This window comes from Megascapheus bottae, chromosome 8 (genome assembly GCF_031878675.1).
Source record: "Megascapheus bottae isolate mThoBot1 chromosome 8, mThoBot2.hap1, whole genome shotgun sequence".
Lineage (NCBI taxonomy): Eukaryota > Metazoa > Chordata > Mammalia > Rodentia > Geomyidae > Megascapheus > Megascapheus bottae.
In genome coordinates, this window is record NC_143516.1 from 68,858,335 (window position 1) to 68,882,121 (window position 23,787).

The following is a 23,787-nucleotide window of genomic DNA, read 5'->3' on the forward strand; positions in this document are numbered from 1 at the left end:
GTTCCTTGCCTTTTGTTCCTGATTTATCGGGAGTTTACAGTTCACAGCTGTTTGGGAAGTTCCTAAGTTAATTGAGCTTCTATGGGGTCTGGGTTAGTTTTAGGTAACATAAGATTCTTCATCGTGGGAATGCGAGATGTCTAAAGAGGATGGGAGAGGGGTCTTACAGGAGGTTTTAGGGGAAGGGGTCGTCAACACATTTCCATCATTGTATCTTTAGCAGGATGAGATTTAAGCCTGAAATGGCTATGTTTTATTCGGGCTTCACAAGAGGATAAGCTGGCATGCAGACAGTACATCTTGTAGCGTCCCAGTCATTTGGGGGGACCCTGAACCTCCCAACAAGAGAGTCACCAGCACTCAGGGAGCAGAGCTAGCAGTCAACTTCCTAGCAGCACAGCGACTGCTCTCCACCTTTGGGCTGATAGAAAGCAGCCTGAACCTTCTTCGGGCTGAGCTCTTAAAGGAGAGCATCGCTCACACGTGAGCCTGCTCACCGGGAAAATACCACACACAGGTGGTTACCAGGAAAACACCACACGCAGGTGGTCAAGAAGTTTAAGTATGTTTACAAAACACAAAATGAGAATGAGTCAGCTGATCATGACAGGTTACTATCTAAACCTATTAGTTTGGGCAGAGTGGACCAACCTCAGTCTTTTCCGGCCGACTGACACTGGAAATCTGATGTGGATGTTGATTGGTATTTCTAAAACTTGCCTCTTAGGAAAGTTTTCAAAGAGGGTTAAAAATGTTATCTGTGTAATGTCATTTGGTCTCAATACTATTTTGAACTTGAATGTGTTTCTATTAAAAGTAGTCTATCTGCTGGACACAGTGGCTCATACCTACAATCCTAGCTACGTGGGAGGCTGAGATCTGAGGATCTGGGTTCAAAGCCAGCTCAGGCACTAAAAAGTCCCCAACACCCTTATCTCCATTTAACCAGCAGAAAACCAGAAATGCTATGGCTCCAGGTATAGGGCAGTATCCTTAGGTTGTAGAGCTCAGGGACAATGCCTAGGCCATTTTAAAATAGGTGACCCAGGGCAAATGGGCTGTGTCTTCAAGGATTCCAATGAAAGTAAAAGCTGAAGTATAAAGTGTTAAGGCAATTATTGGCAAAAAAATAGTCTAAGACTAGAGGTTTTGGCTAGGGAGGGTTAATACCCCTGTGTCAGGTAGAAGTTACAGAAAAGGGCAACACAACAATGAAAGAACCAGAGGCATTTTTGAAAAATAAGGCAGGATAAAGGAAAAACATAAGGGGAAACTGGAGAATGACAATTGGCAGGAGTCTTCATTTTTCTGGAAGTCTGGAGTTACTGTATCTTTGACCTGGCCTATTGTCTTACTTCTAGCAAAGATACTATTAGCCAGGCGAGGTGTTCTCGCCTGTAACCCTAGCTACTCAGGAAGCTGAGATCTGAGGATCGAAGTTCAAAGCCAGTCCAGGTACAAAAGGAACCTAGACTCTTATCTCCAATTAACCTCTAGAAAACTGGAAGTGGTAGCCTTGAGCTGTAGAGCTCAGGGACAATGCCCAGGCCCAGGGGTAGGGTGGTATTCTTGAGCTGGAGAGCTCAGGGACAGCGCCCAGGCCAAGTTCAAGCCCTATCACAAAAAAACAACAACAAAAAGAGATGATTATTTACAAAGAAGAAGTTGGGATGCAATAACAGCAGAGCAGGCTTACCTGACAAGTTGTTTTTGTTTTTGTAAAAATGCTTAAGCTGCCCATCCACCTGCATGTGGTTTCATCCTTGTGGTTATTGACTATGGGATCCTAAGGTGACTTCATAAGGTGATTACCACCTGCATGTGGTGTTTACCTTTAAAAGCTCGGCCCTACTGAAAGTCAGAGCTGCTCTCTATCAGCCCAAAGGTAGAGAGTAACAGCTGCCCTGCTATTAAACTGACTCCTAGCCCCATTCACGGACTGCTGGGTGGGTTCTGCTTCTGGGTCCTTACTGGGAAACGCTCAAATGTTTCTACTCTGTGGTCAGGGTTGAGGGCTGGTCCAGGGTGAGGGCAGGATCTTCTCCTGCCCTGCAGCTGTGCTGTTTCAGGATATTTTCATGAAGAGAGCCGAGTACTGTTACTTGTGGACCTTGCTGTATTCTAGACAACATGAGGCCTGCTGTACTCTGTCATCTCCAAAATGCTGATGGTTCAGTGTGTCAAGGGCTGGAGCTGGGCTTCAGGGGAGAACCTGTGGGCAGCACAGGAATGGGTATGGTCAAGTGTAAACCTTGGTTCCACCCTTCTGATTCACCCACAGGCTGGCACAGTGGTGCAGAGAAGACAAACTGGCACTGGATGGGGAACATGCAAGGAAAAATGTCCTGTGGGGTTTGGGGAGAAAAACCATGAATGGGCTCAGGTTCCTCAGAGAGCAGATGGAATGAATCAAAAAGAAAACAGTGAGGCATAAAAACTGGGGAACTCTCAGACTCCGGTTCTTGCTAACCTGACTCTTGTCAACTTCCACAGAAGGAGAAGTGACCTTCCCGATAGTTACCATATTTGTCAAACAGTGAGGAACTATCAATGTATTCCCTTGATGTTACAATGTGCAGCAACAAATGGTCTGATCCCTAACTAGTTTCATGGATTTGTACATGCTTTATTTATACACAGTGTCACTGAATACAGTCCTATCCCATGAGGCTTGAGGGGTGGTTGGAGCACAGCCACACAATGCTGATGACCAAGGGTATTGAATGAAGGTAGGAGATAGGTTGGAGACAACAGCTGGGTGATCAACTAGGACAACTGGTTGTGGTTTGTGGGAAGTAGGAGGTGAGGCAATGTGAACAGACTTCTTTCTGTCAACTGTTTCTTGTTCCATGTCTCTTCTGTTCCTTAAATTGATACTGACCCAAGTGAATAAAGACCCTAGACTATGAATGCAAAAGTCACGTTTTCTTTCAATATTTGGAAGTCAGGCATAGATAGAGATAAGACATTAGTTGAAGTTGCAATGGATTGGAAAGGACACAGAATAAATGTGGATCCATCCAATCACCACTCAGTCAAAACCCGAGGACAGTCTTCTAATGCTGCTTAGTCTGGTCACAGACAGAACTCAGCTTCTTAGCCACACTGCTTGCTTCTTACCTACACTCCCAGATGTGCTTGGGTCATCAGGGCCTCATCACAATGTGAAGCAGGGGACTGCAGCTTGTGGGCCAGCGTGTCCACAGAGGAGACTAGCACGGTCCTGCTAAAACCTACAGTGCAACGCATGTGCTTTACCTGTCTTGAAGCCACAGGAATCACCAACTGTCCTGTGGACCTTCAGAACTTGTCTCAGTCCCTATCTGACCTTACCTCTGCTTTGATCAGTCCATCACTGTGTCCCCATAATTGCCAAGTGGCCTCCCCATGGTCACCGAGCCACTGATTATACAGAGACCTAAGTGATGGCCATCTCAGAAGTTTCTCAGCTTTGCAACCAGAACCCCAATGACCCTGGGAAAGAGTTGACCCTGCTCCATCAGGCCCTTCTCTGCCACCCCTCCCTGGCTCCCGCTCTGCTGGGTTGTTTGTGTGTATGTATGCATGACTGTTCATATGTCACCGCCAGCAGTTGGACCTGAAGTCAGGACCTGGGCTCTAACGTGGCTCTTTTGCTCATGTACCACTACTCCATTTCCATGGTGCTGGCTGAGTCAGAATAAAGTGACACAGACTTACTTCCCTGGCTCTCTTCAAACCAGCAAGCTGAGATCTCAGCCACCTGAGTAGGAAGGATCACAGCCAGCAGTCCTTTGCTTGCTTTCTCTGTTCAGATGAATCTTACTACAGAGTCCAGGCTACCCTCAAAGTCATGATCCTCCTGCCTCCCTTTCCCAAGTTCTGGGATTATAAGCAGTCAGATTCCACTTTTAGTATACTAATCTTGTAATTATGACAACACATCTCAATTCAGATTGTTTCCATATTACATTTCAATTGCTTGACACTGTGGATTGCTGACTACTTTTGGGTTCTAGAATGATCTTCTCCCAATGTCTGCTGATGTCCACAAGCAAATCTGGAGAGTTACAATCTCTAGCATGGAAACTTTAGGATGGCTGGAGGTGTGATCCTAGTACTACAGCACTAGTGTAGCAAGCTCAAAGTCAGAGTCCTTGCCTCACAACCACCACCACCAGGAAAAAAAAATCTTCAGGAGATGAAGAAAGTTGAATTATTCTTTCAATCCTAGTAGGCCTATATAAGGACAATGTATTGCTGTAGCTTCTTCCTGAGATGTTCAATTTCTAGAATTCACTGTGTATCTGGTCAGTGGCAACAGTGCACAGGGATGGGGAGAGAGGATTCACCATGTCCCTAGGTAAAAGCTGAGCTCCTTCTGTGCAGCTCTTCACTGTCCACACTTCGAGTAAACACCTCATGGGCCTTCATTGCTCAGTTTGCAGGAACTCTCTGAAGATGGTAGCTGATGGGGTTAGTGCTCATGACTCTAACCCAAGCTACACAGAGGCAGAGACCTGGAGCACGACAAGTACAAGCCAATGGGGCAGAAAAGCATGGAAATCACAAAAAGCCATTTGAGCTGGTGTGCTGGTACATGTGGTATAATCCTAGAATCTTGAGTCTGAGGCAGAATGATCAAGATCAAGGCAAGACTTTAAAACCCAGTAGGCCAGATTATCTCGGACTTTTTCCTCAAGGATAATGCTCTGACACTTGAGTGGCTCAAGTGGTAGAGCTCAAGACTTGAGAAAGCCCAAGGACAGTGGCCAGGCCCTGAGTTCAAGGCCCAGGATTGGCAAAAAAAAAACAAAAACAAAAACAGTGAAGTCCAGAAATATCATAAAGTTCTATCTGAAAAAAGAAAATGTCAAACACTACAACATGTCATATACATGTGTAGAAATAGCACACTGGAATCTTGCTTTGTATAACTAATGCATGATGTTAGAATGACTATTAGCAAGATGCCCCTGGCTCATACCTGTGTCTCTTGCTACCTAAGAAGTTGAGATAAGAGGATCAAAGTTCAAAGCATAATGGGAAGGAAAGTCCATAAGACTCTTATTTACAATTAGGAGCAAAAGGATAGAACTGGAGTTGTGGATCAACTGTTAAAGTGCTTGCAGTCAGGGGGAAATCTACAAAACTGCAACCAGATCCTAAGGTCAAGGCCCATTACCAGAGAGCAAAACAGAAAGCTTTCTCTGGATGGTCCTATCGATACTATACCTACAATTATAATTTTATTTTAAAATGATTACAAATTGTACACAGGATTTCATTGTAATATTTATAATATGAAAGTAATAATCTAATTCACCTCATCTTAACCCCCTTTCCTGTCCCTTTCCTTTTAAAGTTCATGTTTTATTATGGCATTTACTATGTCCTTTTCTATAGTGAAGGAGGAAAATAGTTGGGTTTAAACTCAAGGAAAGCTACTATAAGTGGCATATATGATATGTGATAACAGAATATATATACCACATATTACAGATCACATATGTATCATTTCACATAATCATCTCATATATGGCATATCTATATAAAGAAAAAGCAAGAGGGAGTTTGGCCTAGCAGTAGAGCGCTTGCCTACCATGCACAAAGACATGGCTTCAATTCCTCCATACCAGAAACATACAAAAAGCCAGAAGTGGGGCTATGGCCCAATCGGCAGAGTGCTAGCTTTGAGGAAAAAGCCCAAGGAGAGTGCTCAGTCCTGGAGTTCAAACCCCAGGACTGGCACAAAAAAAAGCAAAGCAAAGATGTGAGACTCCTAGAATAGTGCCAGTAACAGACAGGCTATTAAAAATAATGCAGCAAAATCTATGTGTGTGCAGGTATGTCTGTCTCTTCGGTTACATCCCTGGAGCTAACAGTACCCCCTGGTGGTATAGCAGAGTCATACGTTAGTTCTGTGTTTAGTTTTCTGTGGAACCTCCACATTGCCTTCCATGGTGGCTGCAGGAATTTACATTCCCATCAACAGTGTGTAAGGTGCCTTTGCTTCCTGCTTGCTTCGCAGCATTTGCTCCTGCTCTAGAGCAGCAAGACAATTGTACATAGTAGGAAAGCAGATGGATTCCGTGAGGTGAAAGAGAATGGTGACAGTGGACTGCAAAGGGCAGGAGGGAATTTCAGGCCTGATGGAAACGTTCTAGACCTGCCCTCCTCCCATCCCTCCACAGAGCCTTCACCTTGACCACTTTAACTTATGTGTTTCCTATACGCTGGTCATGCGAACCCTAGTTATACAACCACACGTATGTACACAGCAAGCACAGGTAAGACCTGCATAGTAAACCGTTCATCCTAGGCCCAGACAGGAAACAACCACAACACAACAGAGGACTGCGTGACTCATACACAGACACCATGACTAGAAGACAACTTGAATAAACCTCAAAGTGAGGTGGAGGAGGTCAGACCTATGGATCAAACACTGACTGATGTCAGCAAACTCACACGAGTGGGTCCTGGGGAAATGAATGGTGGAGATTTAGGAGGGTTGTTAATACTTACCAACAATGTGCTATTTCCTGACACAGAAAAGCAGCCATGGCATTTGAGTTTATCCTTCACTTAGAGCAGAGTCACAAAGTCATGTCTGAGGAGGCCACAGGAAGTAGTGACAGAAACCTAAGGACAAATCTTCCCCAGCCCACATGTACACTGACTTCCACTCACACCCAGTCGGTGTGTGAGACCTGCAAGTCAGCAGGAGCGGGTGTCACTGCTGTCTGAGGATGGGCCTGGGTCATACTGGAGTGGAAAGGCAGTCCTTCCCGGTAATTCTTGGAGCACAGACAAACTCAGAGGTACTCCCCATATTCCCAGGGTCTTAATTCACCCATCTTAGGATGGACCCTGAAGAACTGACCCCCCCCAGCCTGTTTCCCTAGGTGTATGCAGATACCAGGCAGGCTCTAAGTGCAGACTGCCTGACTCCAGCAAGGAAATACTTTTAAGCCACTCTGTAAGCATTCCATTGTGGGTCCAGTGGTAAAGCCCCCACCACCCTTGACCTAATAGCTTTGCATTAACCTCTACCTACTTGCCTAGACCCCATAATGCCCAACCCCTGTCCAAGCACGGGCATAACCGCCCACACTGCAGGGAAGTCTGCACCCCTGTCTATTACTCAAGAAGCAGTGGTGCAGGCTCTCAAGATGCAGCCTAAGCACAGATGCCACCATGACACCACTGAGTCACAGCTGGGCCACCGGTCTGCACATGGGTTCAGGTGCAGTTCATCCCTGCAGTTGCTCCTGCCAACCCCACTTACAGAGCTCAGGGGCGGCCTGGTCTTCCAGCAAGCCTGGCTTCTCACTGAGGATGCTCTAGCAGGACCTGGGAATCGCCATGTGTACAACCAATGCCCCTCCACTGGTGGTATGGTCACTTGCGTTCATGGGTATCTGGTGGACAGAGTTTAGAGTCTGTGCCTGGGTGTCATACAAGTTGGCAGGGCAGTGCATCTGCCTCCTCCAGCCCAGCTCTGCCTTATCCTGACTATCCTGGAAATTGCAGTGCTATCTCACTAAATCCTCACCCATGCTTAAACTGGAGGAAGAGTACTCCACGGAGCACCCAGCCACAGGGTGGGAAGAAATGTTTATCCTCAACCAGCATCATCACCACCAGTGAAATCCTGGCTTTGTCCCATAGCACTGAGGCACCAACCTGGCTTTCTAAAAATCTAAATCCTTATCAAGTATTACATTTCCATGTGTACTTGTGTCAGTGTGTGTGTATGAGAGAGAGAGGGAGAGAGAGAGAGAGAGAGAGAGAGAGAGAGAGAGAGAGAGAGAGAGAGAGAGAGAGAGAGAGAGAGAGAGAGAGAGAGGGAGAGAGAGAGAGAGGAGGAGGGAGAGAGAGAGAGAGAGAGAGTGGGAGAGGGAGAGAGAGAGAGAGAGGGAGAGAGAGAGAGAGAGGGAGGGAGGGAGGGAGGGAGGGAGAGAGAGAGAGAGAGAGAGAGAGAGAGAGAGAGAGAGAGAGAGAGAGAGAGAGAGAGAGAGAGAGAGAGAGAGAGAGGAGTCTGAGCTGGTCCCAGCTTGCTTTCCCCAACTCCCACCTTCCTTCTGGGAGCTCCCTCCTCCACTCCCTCCCTCCCTGCATTTCCCACAGCAGCCTCACATGACAGCATGGCTGCTGCTCTGGATTCTGCAGAAGGAAGAAGTCCTGCAGGAGGTGGAAAGTGGGACTCAGTCTCCAGTCCTAATTTTATTTTGGTTGTTTTTGTTGCTGCTTGTGGTGGTGGTTGTGTTTTCTTGAATCTATCTCTTATTTTGTGCTGCTGAGGAGGATTATCTTCAGACTGGGGATCTACCACTTAAGCCATATCACCACTTGGTGGCTTCTTGGTAGTTAGTTTGAAATGAGTATCTCATCAAGACACAGTCATGGGATCATCTCCCCAGGAGATCTGCCTTTTCAGTTTTGTGTTTTTGAGGCAGAGAAATGTGTTGGGAGCTGTCTCCATTTCCACTGTCAAGAAATCTCCTGTGGCAAATCTCCCAGGTGAGAGTGGAGAGGCTTCTCACCTCCTGGCTGGCTCAGACACCCTCTGTGAGGGAAGCCAGAGAGTCCTGACATGTAGTGGATTCCCTGTCTATGGTCAGTCGCCAGACTTAAGATGTGATAGACAGAGTCTTAGGGCAAGCCATGTGCAAGAGCTAGGCCTGAACTTCCTGCTTGTCTCTGTTCTGATGAGAGCCCACCGTTGGCCCATCCCCCACAGCCATGACCTCAGCATTCTCTCAGCAGTTTAACTGAAGACTCACAGTCAGTGACTGTTAACCACAGGACAGGAGCTGTGAAATGCAGGTAGGTGGACTGCTTCTCTCTGGAAATCTATTCCTAGAAACAACCCTACCTTTCCCTCCCAAGCACCTCCAGTCCCTGTGAACAAAGACAATGGGATTAGGAATGGGGAAGTCATGAAGCAGGGCATAGGTACATGGTGGCACTCAACTTAGATCCCACCTCCTAGCTGTCCTTCTCATGACTCTGTTCTCCCAGCAGCAGCCCCAGCAGAGTCTGGGAAGCCTGTTGGTAATGGGCCTCTGACCCCACTTCCAGCCCCATGTCTGATCCCTCTCAGGGTTTGTCAGGACATGGAGGGTGTGAGTCCCTGGAAGTGGCTCTGTCTTGGGAGAGACAAGCCTTGTCACTTCAACATGCCTAACATGAGCATCATATGGGGACTCTGCTGCGGTGCACACAGCTGCCAGTAGCTCTGTCACCTCCACGGTCAGCTGGAGGTCCTCAGCAGATACCCATGGCATGGCACATCTTCCAATGGAAGGTGCTTCTCCTTCAGGAGTGGGCACAGCCTGCTCAGGATCCATGGCAGCCATGTCCCTTGGTGGCTGACCTTCCACTGTCACACTATGTGGTGGCTCTGTCACAGCCACTGTCGGCTCCACGCCCACGGCAGCTGAGCCATGGTGTGTATTCATCGCCCACATGTGGCAGTAGGATTCTTTCATTGCCTGAGTCCACTGAGATTCACATCAGTAGTGTGTGGAGACGGGGGTTGCTCGGGCAGAGGAGACTTGGTCCCGCCTCATGTGGGGGCCTGCCCTAGGTGGATGAGGACACTGTTGGGTCCCTCGTGGAAAATGGCTAAAATGTGTCTGGCTTTAGATCTGGATCAAGGCCTGCTCCAATGTCTCTACACACCGACCAGATGCTGCCCGGAGGATCAGTTGAAGACTGAGTCAGCTGAGTTTGCTAAGCAACACAAGAACAAGTTTCCTTGCCTGTGTCTGGACACTTGAGTTGGCTGAGCACAGCCCTGGAACATGGCTTCCAGGATGCTTGACGTCTGTGTTCTCCATAGTGAAGCCGGAAGACTCACATATGGGTTCCTCTTTCTCAGCTGACTCCCAAATGGGACCTCCCCCGTAGCCATGGCTCTCTGGTTCTCATCAGTGGTTTGCTGTTACACCACACCCTTCACCCCACCATCCCTGGACACTCAGCCTCCAGGAGAAACAGGTGAATTCAGAACCACCTCCACACCTTACCTGGTGAGTCCCTGAAAAGACATTTTTACATCTTGATAGTTCAAGGCGGGCCCCTAGACACACCTGCAGTCTAGACAAGCACTATATCACCAGACAGTGCTCCCAGCCCTAATATTTCTTGTAACTGGTCACCTCATGTGTTTGTTGCAGCCTTGGAAAATCCAGGTTAGACTCTGGTGTGTACAAAGAGGCTCCCATGATCATTGCAAACCTCTTATTTAATGTTCGGTTTCTACCAGGACATAGACTCTCCAACTAGCTTAGCCAACAATCTAAGGATCTCTGGACTTCTGCCCATATCGGGGTCCTCCATCATGTAGTTCTTGCTAAGTAAACCCCAACTCCATAGCTAATCAAACAATGGCAAAACTCAATTTTGAGGCAGTTGCTTGTAGTGCTGAATTGTAGGACAGGTGGATTTTCTAGACTTCCCCTAAGCACCTCCTCCACAGCTTGGCAGTTACCTCAGCCTTTCTTCTTTCTTCCACATGCTCTCCCGAGGGCTCATTTCTTCTGACTCCCTTGGCTCCTGCTGCACACTGCACTCTCTGCTTGCCTATGTCCAAGATTTGAAAAAACATGTGTGCTGAAGACTTGCCCCCAGCCCATGGCATTCTGGGACAAGTTTGGACCCTGTAAGGGGCAGGGTTGGGGGAGTGTCCTGTCACTACAAATGAGCTCTGGACAGGAAATATCAGGACCCAAGTCTCTTCCTCTTCTTCACACTGGTCTTGGAGTTAATGGCCTCCTTCCTCTCCACATTCCTACCATGATATTGGCTTTAGCCATAGGCTCTATCTCACACGAAAACCAGAAGTGAACTACACATCCAAAGTGGTAAACCAAACTCTGCATTTCCATATTTAAGTTAACCTTATCACAATTGGTTATGGTGTTTGCCTGCTGACTAACACTGGTGGTCAATCCTGAATCCTAGGAAGATGCTCTGTCAGTGAAGACAACTCTGTTATCTAATGGAAGGGCTTTGCCCCTTCTAAAACAACTCTGAGGGTCTCTGGTCTTTTCCTGTGTCTTCGACTTCCATATTGTAGCTTTTGCCTTGTAAGCCCAAATACTCATGCTTAAGATATACTCCTAGGCCAGTGGTGTGTGTAGCAGAAACTTTGCCTTTGTACTAAGCATGAGGCCTGCCAACATGTCATAGAGGTGTTTTGTTTGTATGTTGGAGTGTTTGATACTGGTACTGGTGCTTGAATTATCATGGCTAATATGCTTATGGTTGGTCCTCTAGTACTTCAGCCACAAATTCACTGCCTTCCTTTTGCAGGACATTAGAGAAAGGTCTCCATTTGTGACTGGTCATGCTCGACTTGACCTTCAATCCTCAGATCACGGTCTTCTGAGTAGGTAGGATTATAGGTTGAAGCCTTAAGCATCTGGATCTCTAGAGGGTATGGAAAAATCTGCATACTTGGACGAGCAAGGGGCCACACTGGTTAGAGTTTGAGGTGTTTCAACCCAGGAGACCCACTCCAGGTCCTCAAACACTTTGTCACCAACCAAGAGCGCCAATCCCAGCTCTGACTCCAGGAGATCCTGCAGAGAGCGCCTGGTGGACACCTGCAGACACTGGATCAACCCCCGACCCAGACCCCAAGCCCAAGCCAGACCCAGAAGAACATTCTGGCAGTTTATATTGAGAGGCCGGCAGGTGGCACCTGGCAGCCCAGACCAGGACAGCCAGGATGGGGACACTGCTGTGACTCCTCCAAGTCAATCCCGAGTGCCAAGTGTGGTGGCTGCTCAGTGGGCTGTGCCCACTCCACTGGAGATGAAGCTGCGTGGGGCTGAGGCCAGGATGGCCGTGTTCTCTGCATCTCAGATCCCTGAGTCTCCAGCTGGGCTTGAAGAAGAGTCAGCACTGCCATGTACCTATGTGGATCTCTTGGTGGATATGTGCAGAGCTGCAGAGACACACCCAGCCACACCAGAAGCAGCAGCAGAGGAGCCACATTCCAGGAGAGCAGTTCTCCCAGGTTTTGTGCATCTGTCTTGGGCACACAATGAAGACACCCCTCCATCAGAGGCAGACGATGCAGAACCAGCATCGTGGTCTCTGACCACACCACGTGAACAAGAACCACTTACTCCTGTGGTGGCAGCTGAAGATTCACAGCACTGGGCAGGTGATCTGTACCTGGAAGATTTTGTGTCCACTACGTCTGAGGCAGACTCTCTTACACCTGATTCAGAAGAGGAAGAGGCAAGACTCGGTTTTGCTGATTCGGAATTGTCCAGTATATCTGACACAGAGTCTGTTCTACCAGAGGAAGAAGGTGAAGAATCACTCCACGTTACACTACTCTGGTGTCACGAGGTGTCCCTGACCACCGCATGGGCTGAAAATCCTCTTCCCCCCGTGGCAGATGCCTGAAGAGGAAGCCCACGGCATAGCTGAAGTCCAGGTTGAAGTTTCCCCTGCCACTTAGGACAAATGGACTCCAATCTGTCACTGTAGTCACTGCTCTTCAGATCCCACACTCTCTACAGATTTCTTCTGAAATCGACCCACCTTTACCTGGAGTGGGAAACTTAGCTCCAGCAGATACATCCCAGTGTGTTTCAAATTTAGACTAGAGCACAGTTCTAGCACTTAAGAGAAATCCTTTCCATCTCCTTGAAAGATATCTGCTGGTGTTTTGTTTTCTTGTTTTTCTTTGTATCATTTAAAAATAGATTCTAATAAAAAGTTTACTGTTCATTCTAGTTGCATTGTTCAATGCACAAATCCAGTGTCCTGTTCTAGAACCATGAGCTCCACCTGGTGACAGAAGCTCCATGCAGAGCACATGGTTCTGAGGAGAGGCTGCTCACAGCTGCCTGTGAAGCGGGAGGAAGGTTCTGGTGTGCAGGGAGGTCAGAGATGTGACCTTGGATCTAGCCTTGTATGGGTACAGCTGTGTCCGAGGCAGGGTCTAGGCTATTTTAGAAGCATGGACTCTGTGGTCAGAAAGACATCTGTAGTAAAAAGCTGTGAAATGGAACCCCAGCCAAACCTCAGGGCAAACAAAACCTCCTGTCACCTTTTGGTGAGCCCAAGGCTGTGTGCAGGCAAGGGGATGGAGGGGAGGGGAGGAGAGGGCAGGGCCGGGGAGCGGAGGGGCCTAAGCAGATGGGGCAGGTCTTTCCCTTGGAATTTGGGTTTCTGGTAGCTGAGTTGAGGAACTTCAGAGGTGGCTGTCACTTTGGCCTTTGTAAAATCAGCTGCCAGGTAACCATGGGGAAGCTGCTGGAAATCCCAGGGACCCCAGTGGTGGCTTGTCCTGAGCAGAGGTGTGCACTGAGACAGGTGTGTGATTCCTGTGGCTGGAAGACAGAGGCAGCAGCAGCTGATTCTCCGGTAAACTACATGTACTACACATAGTCAGCACCACTCTCCTGCTTCACACTGTGGGGAGACACCGATGGCCCAAGAACAGCTTGGAGCATGCAGTGTGGACAAGAAACAGAGTCCTACCGCTGCCTTTAGAGGACTGTCCTCAGGTTTTGGCTTTGTCCTTGGGCTTTTTCAAGGCTAGAGCTCTACCCCTTGAGTCACAGTATCACTGCCAGCTTTTTCTATGTATGTGGTCCTGAGGAATTGAACTCGGGTCTTTGTGCATGCTAGGCAAGCACTCTACCACTAGGCCAAACTCCCAGCCCCTCTCTTTCATTTTTCCCCACCCCCAAAAAAATCCCTTAATAGGAGTAGTCAGATAGCATACCAAACAAACAGGAAACAGCAAAATTGTCTGGTTTGTCTTGTGACTCAGACACTAAGCCATTCCTTTTCTTTCTTGAGTCTACTCACTTCAAAATCTGAATTCTTAATTTCTCCTCTAGGTGGAACTCCTGTAGGAGGATGTAAAAGTTCTCCATGAAAAATCCTTCTCTCACACCTATTCTCCATCCAATAGCAACATCCAATCACTCAAACATAAACTCTTAAGCCTTTCTTTCTATACCTTCATTGTAGCCCCTCCTCCCCTTAAAAATGTCTCCAGGAATTTAGAAGTGCTGCCTCCCCGCCTTCAAAATCTGGTTTAGGCATCTCCCCAGCTCTCTTTGCAGGCTCTGAAGATATGTCCCTTCATGTGGTATGCTTTATGTGACTGCCACTCTTCCACCAAACTTTCCCAAAATTGTTATGTTTGCTGTTCTAGTTAACGCATGCACATTCTGTTTATTGTTGGGAAAAGTTTTGTGCCAACTTTTTCTCTTTTTTTGATGTCCATTTTTCTAGCATTGACCTTATGGTTCTATCACACAGTGGACAAAAGTGCCTTTTGCCACTGGAATTTCAGAAAACTTACTGATTATTTTTTTTAATCCAAAGTGTGCTTTAAGGCTTTTTGCAAGTATGTGTGTGAACATGTTCAAAACAATGTCATTTTAATGCATAAAATCTCTCATTGCTGTGAAAAAAACTAGTCTTTCCTATCAAACTAAAGTGCTTCTGTCTTCAGTATTGATATATTTTTGGTAATGATCATTCCTGAAATGAAATCTTGCTCAAAGGAGTTATCAGGTGTGCTGCTTGTTAAAAGGAGAAATCTTGGGCCAGGAGTGTGGCCTAGTGGTAGAGTGCTTGCCTAGCATGCATAAAGCCCTGGGTTTGATTCTTTGGTGAGATTCCTTGAGAAGACTCATTATGAAGTTCTGAGATCACCAAGACTTAACTCCACAGGCCGCAGGAAAAAATATGAGCAGTTTTAAACTTAAGCTGCAGAGAAGCTTATCAGATTTAAGTGTGGACAAATGTATCTATGAGTTATGATCAGGACTTGTAAAGAAAAAGGAATTGAATAAAAATGGTTTCTTTGGATAAGTATTTGGAAAGGTTCAAGTAAGTTGCAGGTAGTATGAGTATGTCTTAAGATAGAACACCAAAGTTCACTGTTTATGTTAAGGTCCCAATGAATACCTTTTAACTCAATGCTAATTTTGTTGTCTAATATGTGTTTCCAAGGATGTGAGTGGCCTTGGATTACAGAGCCATTTTCCTGCATTCTTTGTTGTAATCACCAAGGTTTGACTTAGTAACAGTGGTTTCAATTAGTGTTCTCAAGTGCTATATTCAGTTAATCAGTTGCTGTTCCAAAACTCAATAGTAGACAGTTTTATCCTTACAGATTTTATTCTCTGTAGCATTTAGTCAGATGAACAGAGGGATTAACTCTCACAAATATTGATTGGCCTAACTTAACTTCTATTCTTAACAAGTCCCAGGTAAGCTCTGTTTAAAACTATTTCTATCGATCTCCTTGTTGTTTCCATTGAAAACCTAGGGACAAGGATTCATTTGATCTGTGGCTCACAGTTTGAAGCCAGCCCAGGCAGAAAAGTCTCTGTGAGGCTTTTATTTCTAATTAACCAGCAGAATGCTGGAACTGGTGCTGTGACTCAAAGTGATAAGAGTGATAGGTTTGAGCAAAAGTTCTAAGGGACAGTGTCCAGACCCCGAGTTCAAGCTTGTGACAGACAAAAGACTGGAGCATTGTACCAGAAAGAAGACACCCCCAGAACAAAGCTTGTCCTGGCAACAAGAGCCATTGAGAGGCAGTCGGAAAAACTGCAGATAAGAGGGAATGGTATCAGATCCTAAATGGGGTTCACTTTCTGCTTGCCCTTTCCAAAACTAACCAGAGCAGGGAGATCAAAAGGAATAGTTAGTAATTGTACTTATCTAAGGTTCACACTTGTCTACGCTGACGCCTTTGTTAGTGAGTCTTAGACTCAGTTCACCCGAGCACCTTCCTGGGTCTCCCATCATACTTCATAGTCCAGACGCCTATGAGCCAGTTACAGGCAATGACTTAGGCCCTCCCACGGGTCCCTTAACCACTGCAATCCAGCCCCAGCTTCTGCCCATGCACTCCCCTACCCAGTGGCCTGATATTAATGAGCATCATTTAAGGACATGATCCACCAACTCCAGGACCCCCTGGAATGCAGGAGACAGAACTAGCCAAGTCACCCCATTTTTCTTCTCCACCCTTCCTTCTGCCATTTGTGGGCCCAGTTATCAGGAATGTACTGGCAAAATCAGCAGACCCATGTATTGTCAAATGTCTTTCAGAACTCATCCAGTAATACATATGAGTATTCACCTCCCAACAGGTGCCACATCCTTCATGTCCTCGATAAGGAGACCTGATCAACACAAGACCTTACCGAAACTAACATCTAAACATCACTCTCATCAGCAGGAAGTAGCCAGGAGAAGCTGACCTCTTTCCTGAGTCTCCTCTCTATCCAAAGACTTAACCTGAAGGATTTAACTCTCCCCCAAGGGCCCAATATTTTTATGGCTCTAAAGAGAGGATATGAAGAATTAACCCCTGCCTTATTCTCCTAAGTCAAGCAAAACACCTGGAGCACATTCACATGTTTGACTGCAGGCAAGTCATTCTGACCTAGGTCTGGCATCTGCGCCCAGTCAAGGGTGTCCACCCTTGGCCCCCAAGAGACTATGGCCTGTTTTATTTTCTATTTCCTCATTCAAACCCACATAAGCCTGGCCCCGACTCCACCTCTTTGCACAAACTCTAATCCCGTGGGCAGGTTGCTTCTTCTTGCGGTTCCTCAATAAACAGTCCTTGCCTGTTGAGATTGAGTCTGGTCTGCTCTTTCTACTTCACTTTCCTAACATATCCAGCTTCCACAGGATCTCTTCCCTTCCCACCAGGAGCCTTCCTCTGGACTCATGAACATGAGGTCACGTAAGCTGGATTTCCTAATGAGCAAGAGTGTTCTTTCAGCTACATGGCCAACACTTCGGAGCTCCACTGGCCTTGAGTGCACCATGGCAAGTCAGGAAAAGAACACAGAGGCCTTCAGTCACAGATCCTTGGACTTTGTGCCTTCAACTTCAAGGCAGTTCAGCCACTTTCTAAAAGTTCCTGCCAGGGGGTAGAAACCGGACAAAAAGCACTTTATAGAGTGGGCTGGTATGGTGAGCAGTAGAGCGCCTGCCTAGCATGTGTGAGGCCCGGGGTTACCTCTGCAGCACCACACTGGAAGGATGTATGGTGCCAATTCCTGTGCCCCTGCTTTCTTTCTCCTCACTGGAGGCCCAGTTGGCATCCACAGAGCCTGTCCTGGCCATGCTGTGCAGCAGCGCCCCCTCCCCCCAGCTCTCATCTCAGCAGGTGGTTCGCTCTCCTCACCAGCCTCCCTGCTTCCACAAATGCTGCCATCTGTTTTGTCTGTTCATATTATTCTTCCAGGAAGAAGGCTGCATTCCCCGAGAGACATCACCAATTTCTTCTCTGTCCAGCTCAAGGACCTTGACTAGAGTCCAGCTCCCGTCAAGATGCCCAAACGTATCCAAACCATTCAAAACCCCAGAAACTGAGGACTGAGTGGATCTAGCAGTGGAATCCATGGAGGAAGGAGACCCACTGGATCGCATCCAAATTCGGGGCTGTCTTTGGAGGAAGAGGCCCGAACAGTGCTGAGGCAGGCGGTGGGCACCATGTGATACTACCACAACATGGGCTGGCACCACGAGCGCTAGACTAGAGAAAATCTTAGTGGATGCAGAAGGCAACGCCAATATCTGCACTTGGGGACCCGGTACCAGAGCCTCAGCTGGCCAGAAGCTGAACATTGCCATTCTGTGCCCAGGAATTCTTCCCGCACCAAGTTTATGATGGCTGCAAAGTGGATATGTGCAGCCTGGGCAGGCTGCAGTCATCCCGCCCTTTCCCTCTTTCAGAAGGAACCTGAAGGGGCTGGAGAAGCAGGGCTGAGGGTCCTAGCCCATCCCAGCCCCTGTTTTGGAGTTTTCAAGCCTGGTCAACTGGCGTTCTTGTGGTGGACACCAAGTGCAGGCCCTGCCTGGAGAGCATGCCACACCACCCATGGTTCTGAAAGTCCTGGCAGCTTTGCCCCCTAGGGACGCAATCCCCAAACCCCAGACCTCACCACTTCACTGCTTGTAGACCACTTGGTTACTATCCACTGGAGGTCCTAGAAGCTTCACTGGCTCAGAGAGGCCATGGTGTCCTGGGCACATACCTGCTAGTAGAACAGCAGAAAGCACAGTGGTGGCCGTGGCAGCCCCTTGACCGCCCTGAGTTTCCTCATGGCTTTCTGCCCAATCCTACAGGATATTTGTGCTTGCATGTTCCCATAGGTAGAGCCAGTGTGCCTGCTCTGCACCCCTCCATCTTCCTGGGGGCACCAGAAGGGCAGCGCGGAGCTGTCCGCTCTGCCACATCCATCGGCGTGTGCTGCCCACAAGGTCCCCCCCCCCAGCCCCACTCGGGCCCCTTTCACTCTGGCGGTTCCATGCTCACTCAGCATGGTGATAGAGAGAGGACAGCGCATGCCACGAAGGTCCAGGAGAGCAAGGTCCACGCAGCATCCAAGGACTCTGCCTCCTTCAGGACAATGTCCGGAAACAGTGCAGATGCAGGGAAGGGGCAGATCAGTGTGTGAAGATGCTGGAGCAGCCCTTGAGCAGGGCTCCACGGAGAACCTCGTGGCACTTTATAGGGAAGGACGGGCCGTGGTCCCCGCCTGCCCAGGACAGGGAGCCACAGACCAGGGACAACAGTGTTCTACGCCCAGGGGAAGCCCAGTCCCCCAGTGCTGCGGACCAGAAGCTCGGTGTACACACATCAAATGAGGACATCCAACTTCCAAACGTGGCCGCTGAAGAGACACCCCATAATTCATCTGCTGAGGACCTCAAGGTGACCGTGGGGGTGACAGAGCTACTTCCAGCTGTGACAGCAGCTGAAGAGCCACCAAATGATGCAGATGTTGTTAGGGATCTTGTGCCAGTGAAGATAGAGCCACGTCCAGCTGTGGCAGGAGTCGAGTCGAGCAGCATGTGAAGGCGCCCCCCGGCGGACAGTGTCCTGACACCACCCTAGGCAGGAGAGAAGGCGCTGGCAGTGGGTTCAGTGGTGCATCACCAACAGGCTTCCAGGACTCTGCTGTCACGTGAAGCTGGGGGACCAAGCGAGAGTCATGAGGAGGACAGCGCAGACCTGTAAAGCAAGGAGGTGGCCCTGGAGCAGAGCTGCTGCATTGTAACTGTTCCACTGCATGTCCTCCCCCGTCCTCATCAAACTGGCTTTGTTCCCAGGGGCTGGAGGTGAATGAGAAGCGCTAGGGACAGATTTCCAGAGAGTCAGTGTACCCCTGTACTTACAGCGAATGTCCTGTGAGGCTGAGTAACTGACCTTGCTTTTCCCCTGTGTGTCTGCAGTTAAACTGCAGAGAATGCTGAAGTGATGGCTGTGGGGGATGGGCCAACTGTGGGCTCTCAGAACAGAGCCAAGCAGGAAGTTCACTGCTAGGTCCTGCCCAGTACCCACCCCGAGAGTCCCTGGTGGAGTTGTGCAACTTGCCAGATTGAAGAAATCTACCACTTCCCAGGAATCCCTACCATCCTTCGCAGTTCCCTGAGCCTGCCTGGAGGTGAACAGCCCTCAGCTCCCACTTTGAGGACTCATCACAGCACTTTTCTTAGACAGGGACAGTGATTCCTCCCCGCCTGCCGGGGCCAACCGGCAGCAAACCAGGGTTCGCAGATTGGGGTTCCTGAAATAGGGGACAAGGACTAGGAAGAAAAAGAAGAGAGACAGACACACCGGGTCCGGGATGTCCGCAGTCCAGGCAAAGACTGCCTAGACTGCCGCGTTTATTTTCCCCTCCCCCTTCTTCCCTCCTCCTCTCCCAGGGAACCTCCAGGTGTTACATTCATATGGTAATTCTCAGGTCATTTACATAGAATAGGGCCAGAAAGCAATAAGACAATATAGCCATCGTCTGATGCAAGTCAAGGTACAGTTTGATTCCACTCTGGCTCCCAACATGTCCCCCGTTTTTTATTTTAAAAGAAACACAAGTGCAATTTTTACTCTTTTCTATACCCCTAATTTATCCTGTCACATTTTCCAAAAATGACTTTGGTCCCTTGGTCCAACGGGGATTTGATGGGCGGAGATTCAACTTCCGTGACTTCTTCAAGCTGACTCAGGGGCGCCGTCTCCACGCTTGACCAGGGACCTTAAGAAGCCTAGCCTGTTTTATCAAGGGGTTGCAAGGATTAGACACCAGGAACAACAATCTACTCCAAACTAGAAATCATACTTGACATTCAACAACTGCACAAACCATCCTTGGCCACAACAGCGCAGCCTACCTAGCACCCATTTGCAAAGGCTTTTTCTTGATTGTCTGGGGAACTAAATTTCTGCAACCTTAACAATGCTTCAGTTGTCAGATCTAAACAGATTAATAGAGACACAAGCTTCAGATCCACAAACTTTTCCTGAATTTGTGGCTGGTGTCAAAAATAAAAAAATTCGCTCAATTAGGACTTTAAACTACCCACTATCACAGAAGATTGACAAGTTCCTGCCCAGTTATGAAAGGCACGGGCATTAGTAAGGCATGCTTACAAACTATTCTATGACCTCCCGGCTCTGATTAATTTGAATGGCCAAGCACAAGTGACTCTAAGATCTGACACCAACTCTGCCATCCAAGCAGAGGCTTTCCCGTCCCGGTATGTCTCTCCACACAGGGATAAACATCCCATTGGCATTTCACTTTGTTGGTTGCTGGATTTGAACTCAGGGTCTGGGCGCTGTCTCTCAGCTCTCCAGCTCAAGGCTAGCGCCCTGCCACTGTGAGTCCCGAGCTTGGTGCTTGAGTGCTTCCCCCCAGCTTTTCAGCTCAGAGCTAGCACTCTGCCACTTCGAGCTCCAAAGCAACTCTGTCCCAGCATCCTGCTGGCAGATTAGACACCACAGTCTCACAGGGACTTTGCTTTGCCCGGGCAGGCTCAAAACTGTGGCTTTCAGATCAATGAGTCTACAAAAGGCCACTTTACTCCAATTAGAAGCAACAAGGTGGTCAATACAGAAATAGTCTCTAAGCATGATCTTACCTGGAACTTGGTGAGGGCCAAACTTACATCTGAATGAGGATCTGCTGTCCTTCTCCATGGGCCTTCTGGAGATTGCTATAAAGTAACTTACAAGAGTAAGCTGAAATAGCAATTAAGCAATTACTTTGGTAGTCCTAATTTTCCTTTTTTCTCTTTCTTTAAACATTTAAGACAATTTCATTTTCAAATATTGTTTAGAAACCCATTTCCAATGTTCTTAAAACTTTTGCTGATACTGGCTTAAACAATCAACACCTTAGCCTTTATTTGCAATTGAAAAACCTTTAAGGGCACAAAGAACTCCTTCTGCCTTCAGGCCCCCTAGGGCTCAAGTCACTCCTCTTGCCTTTTAGAAAAGGGCTTTTTTTTTTTTTTTTTTTTTGCAGTTTAGATTACTGTCTTAAACTCCAACAACAATTTAAACTCAAATAACAGTTTTTCCCTAATGCAAGAACTATAGACATCAGTGCACCAAAAGTCTAGGTCTGGACTTAGTTTCCTCTCTTTTTTTTTTTTTTTTTTTTAATACACCCAATAGCATGGAGATAAACCTTTAAACATTCCTTTAAAATACTAATCACATTATCCACATTTTACCATCAGATTTGCAAGAAAAGACAGACAGGCAAAATTTCTGACGTTAATGAACAATTTCACATTTAAATCTCTAATACATGTTTCCAAACTTTAACTTAAAGTAGTAAATCCCAAATTCCCTAACATCTCTGTGCTAAACAGGATACGATGTTTACAATGTAAACAGTTGTATGCCTTGCAATAAAATGCAGATTTCAGGATCTAGAAAAATATTTACCAGTTTTTCTTTAAGACAATGCAATAATCCTTTGAGACATAGGAAACATTCAAACCTACTAATTTTCTTGAAGTTTAGACTTAGATTTACCCAATTGCTTTTGTGTTTCAAATGAGCTCAACCATTGTTTTATACAGCATGCTGACAATTTAACCTTGAACATGTTCACTCACACCCATTCGTACACACATTCATACTCAAAGATCTTAAAGCGCGCAAAATTAATATCGGCCGTTCATTTTCCGGAAATTTTAGTACCATGAGGGTTTTTTTGTTGTTGTTGTTTTTTGTTGTTTTTGTTGTTGTTGTTTTTGCAAAGCTTATTCTTGGAGGTGACAACCAGGTTTTTTGTTGTTGTTGTTGTTGTTTTTGTTTTTAAACAAAGCTTTCTAACAAGTCAACTTAGCTGAAATTTATTCTTCCAGAGTTTGTTTCTGATATCAGACATATTACTTTTTGCAGATGAAAGTTGGGTGGGAGTCTTAAACCTAGGAGAACTAAGACAAGTCTGTGTCCTGTCACCAAGTGTCTCTAGACTGTCACTTCAGCAGGTTGTAGGAAAAAGGAAACTGAACGAAGCCTGCAGCTGCTTTGTCTGGCCTCTGCTCACCTCAGCTGCAGCGGATTGGGAGGGGCCATACCAGGCCCAGAAATGTTCAAATAAATAACAAGGATGTGTGCTTGAGTACGCACAGAAAAACCATAAGGATCCATACTTAGAAATGGTACCAATTTTAAAGACAAAACTGGACAAGGAAAAATATGTAACACGAACAAGACAAACGGAGACTTTTAAATAATCAGACATTGACATATAACAAGAAAATTGGACTCAATCAGATACACTTAACACAAAAAACATGAGCTCAAATGAATGTTTTCACCAAACAGTTATTTTTAGATTTAGACATGTCTTGCTGGTGGGACTCTCAGGTATGCCTTGTTATTGACAAGAAACTCAGAAGGGGAGGGGGGGTCAAGGCGTCCCTTGACCACCCAGGCCTCTGTTTTAGGCCCACAGTGCACCTTTTCAAACAAACAAACAAAAATAAAATAAAATAAAATAAAACGCTGACATACAAGGGGGTCGGCCGACTTCTACTTACCTCTGGAGGCCTTTGCTTTTCACCTGGGCATCTTTTACAAAAAAGGTTATTAAGAAGAGGGCTGGTAAAGACAAAATAATGTCACATATTAAATTGTGTAGAGTCAATAAATATGTTAAAAGGTCCCTACATAATAGTAAAAGGAGGAGAAACACAGCTCATATGAATGTGTGGAACAAGTGGATCAGTAGCAGTCCCGATTGACATGCACAAATAACTCAGGTCCTTCCCACGTCGCAGGATGCACCACTGGAGGGTTGGGGGTGTAGGCCCAGTGAGTCACTGCTTGGATGGCCACTGTCACTCTCCACGATCCGAACGCAGCGTTCAGGCAGCCAGCGGGCGTCATTTTCTCCTTGTGAAAAAACACATACATGCCCTCGACCCCAGGTTAGAACAGGATCGGGTCCATGCCAAGCACCAGTTAGGGGATCCTTCCATTTTACTAAGGCAAAAGGACGCTGCGCTCTTTTTTCCCAGAATCGCTGAGCAGCAGATAAATTATTTGAATCCAAATTCAAAAAATTTAAAACAAATAAAGCATGATTAAGTATATTCACAGGGGTAGCGGGATATGACTCTCCTTTCTGTATTTTAGCAATTTGATGTTTTAATAATCCATTAGCTCTCTCCACGATGCCTTGACCTTGAGGATTGTAAGGAATGCCTGTAATATGAGTGATATTATAGGAATGGCAGAAGGATTGAAATGCTCGGCTTGCATAGCCAGGGCCATTATCTGTTTTTATTTGCGAGGGAATCCCCATCTCAGCAAAGCATCGAATGCAGTGAGAGATACAATGTTTAGTGGCTTCCCCAGCAAGGGGGGTGGCCAAGATAAAATTAGAATAAGTATCTACAGTAACATGAACATATTTTAATCGGCCAAATGATGGAACATGCGTGACATCCATCTGCCAAATGTGATTAGAAAGCAGT

The 23,787-nt window shown here is 47.0% G+C and overlaps 1 protein-coding gene across 1 annotated transcript; it reads left to right on the plus strand.

The window, feature by feature from the left end:
• Positions 1-11,430: 11,430 nt before the first annotated feature.
• On the plus strand, positions 11,431-12,411 carry LOC150060114 (uncharacterized). The gene is made up of 2 exons (XM_090338609.1): positions 11,431-11,472; positions 11,542-12,411. The coding sequence occupies exons 1-2, from the start codon at positions 11,431-11,433 to the stop codon at positions 12,409-12,411; spliced, it is 912 nt and encodes a 303-aa protein (XP_090194735.1).
• Positions 12,412-23,787: the final 11,376 nt, after the last annotated feature.

Excerpts from the sequence above, each read along its gene's own strand:
- LOC150060114 (XM_090338609.1), top strand. The coding sequence starts at position 11,431 with ATGGAAAAATCTGCATACTTGGACGAGCAAGGGGCCACACTG. Across the intron at positions 11,473-11,541 it reads ACGAGCAAGGGGCCACACTG|AGCGCCAATCCCAGCTCTGA; the intron begins GTTAGAGTTTGA and ends TCACCAACCAAG.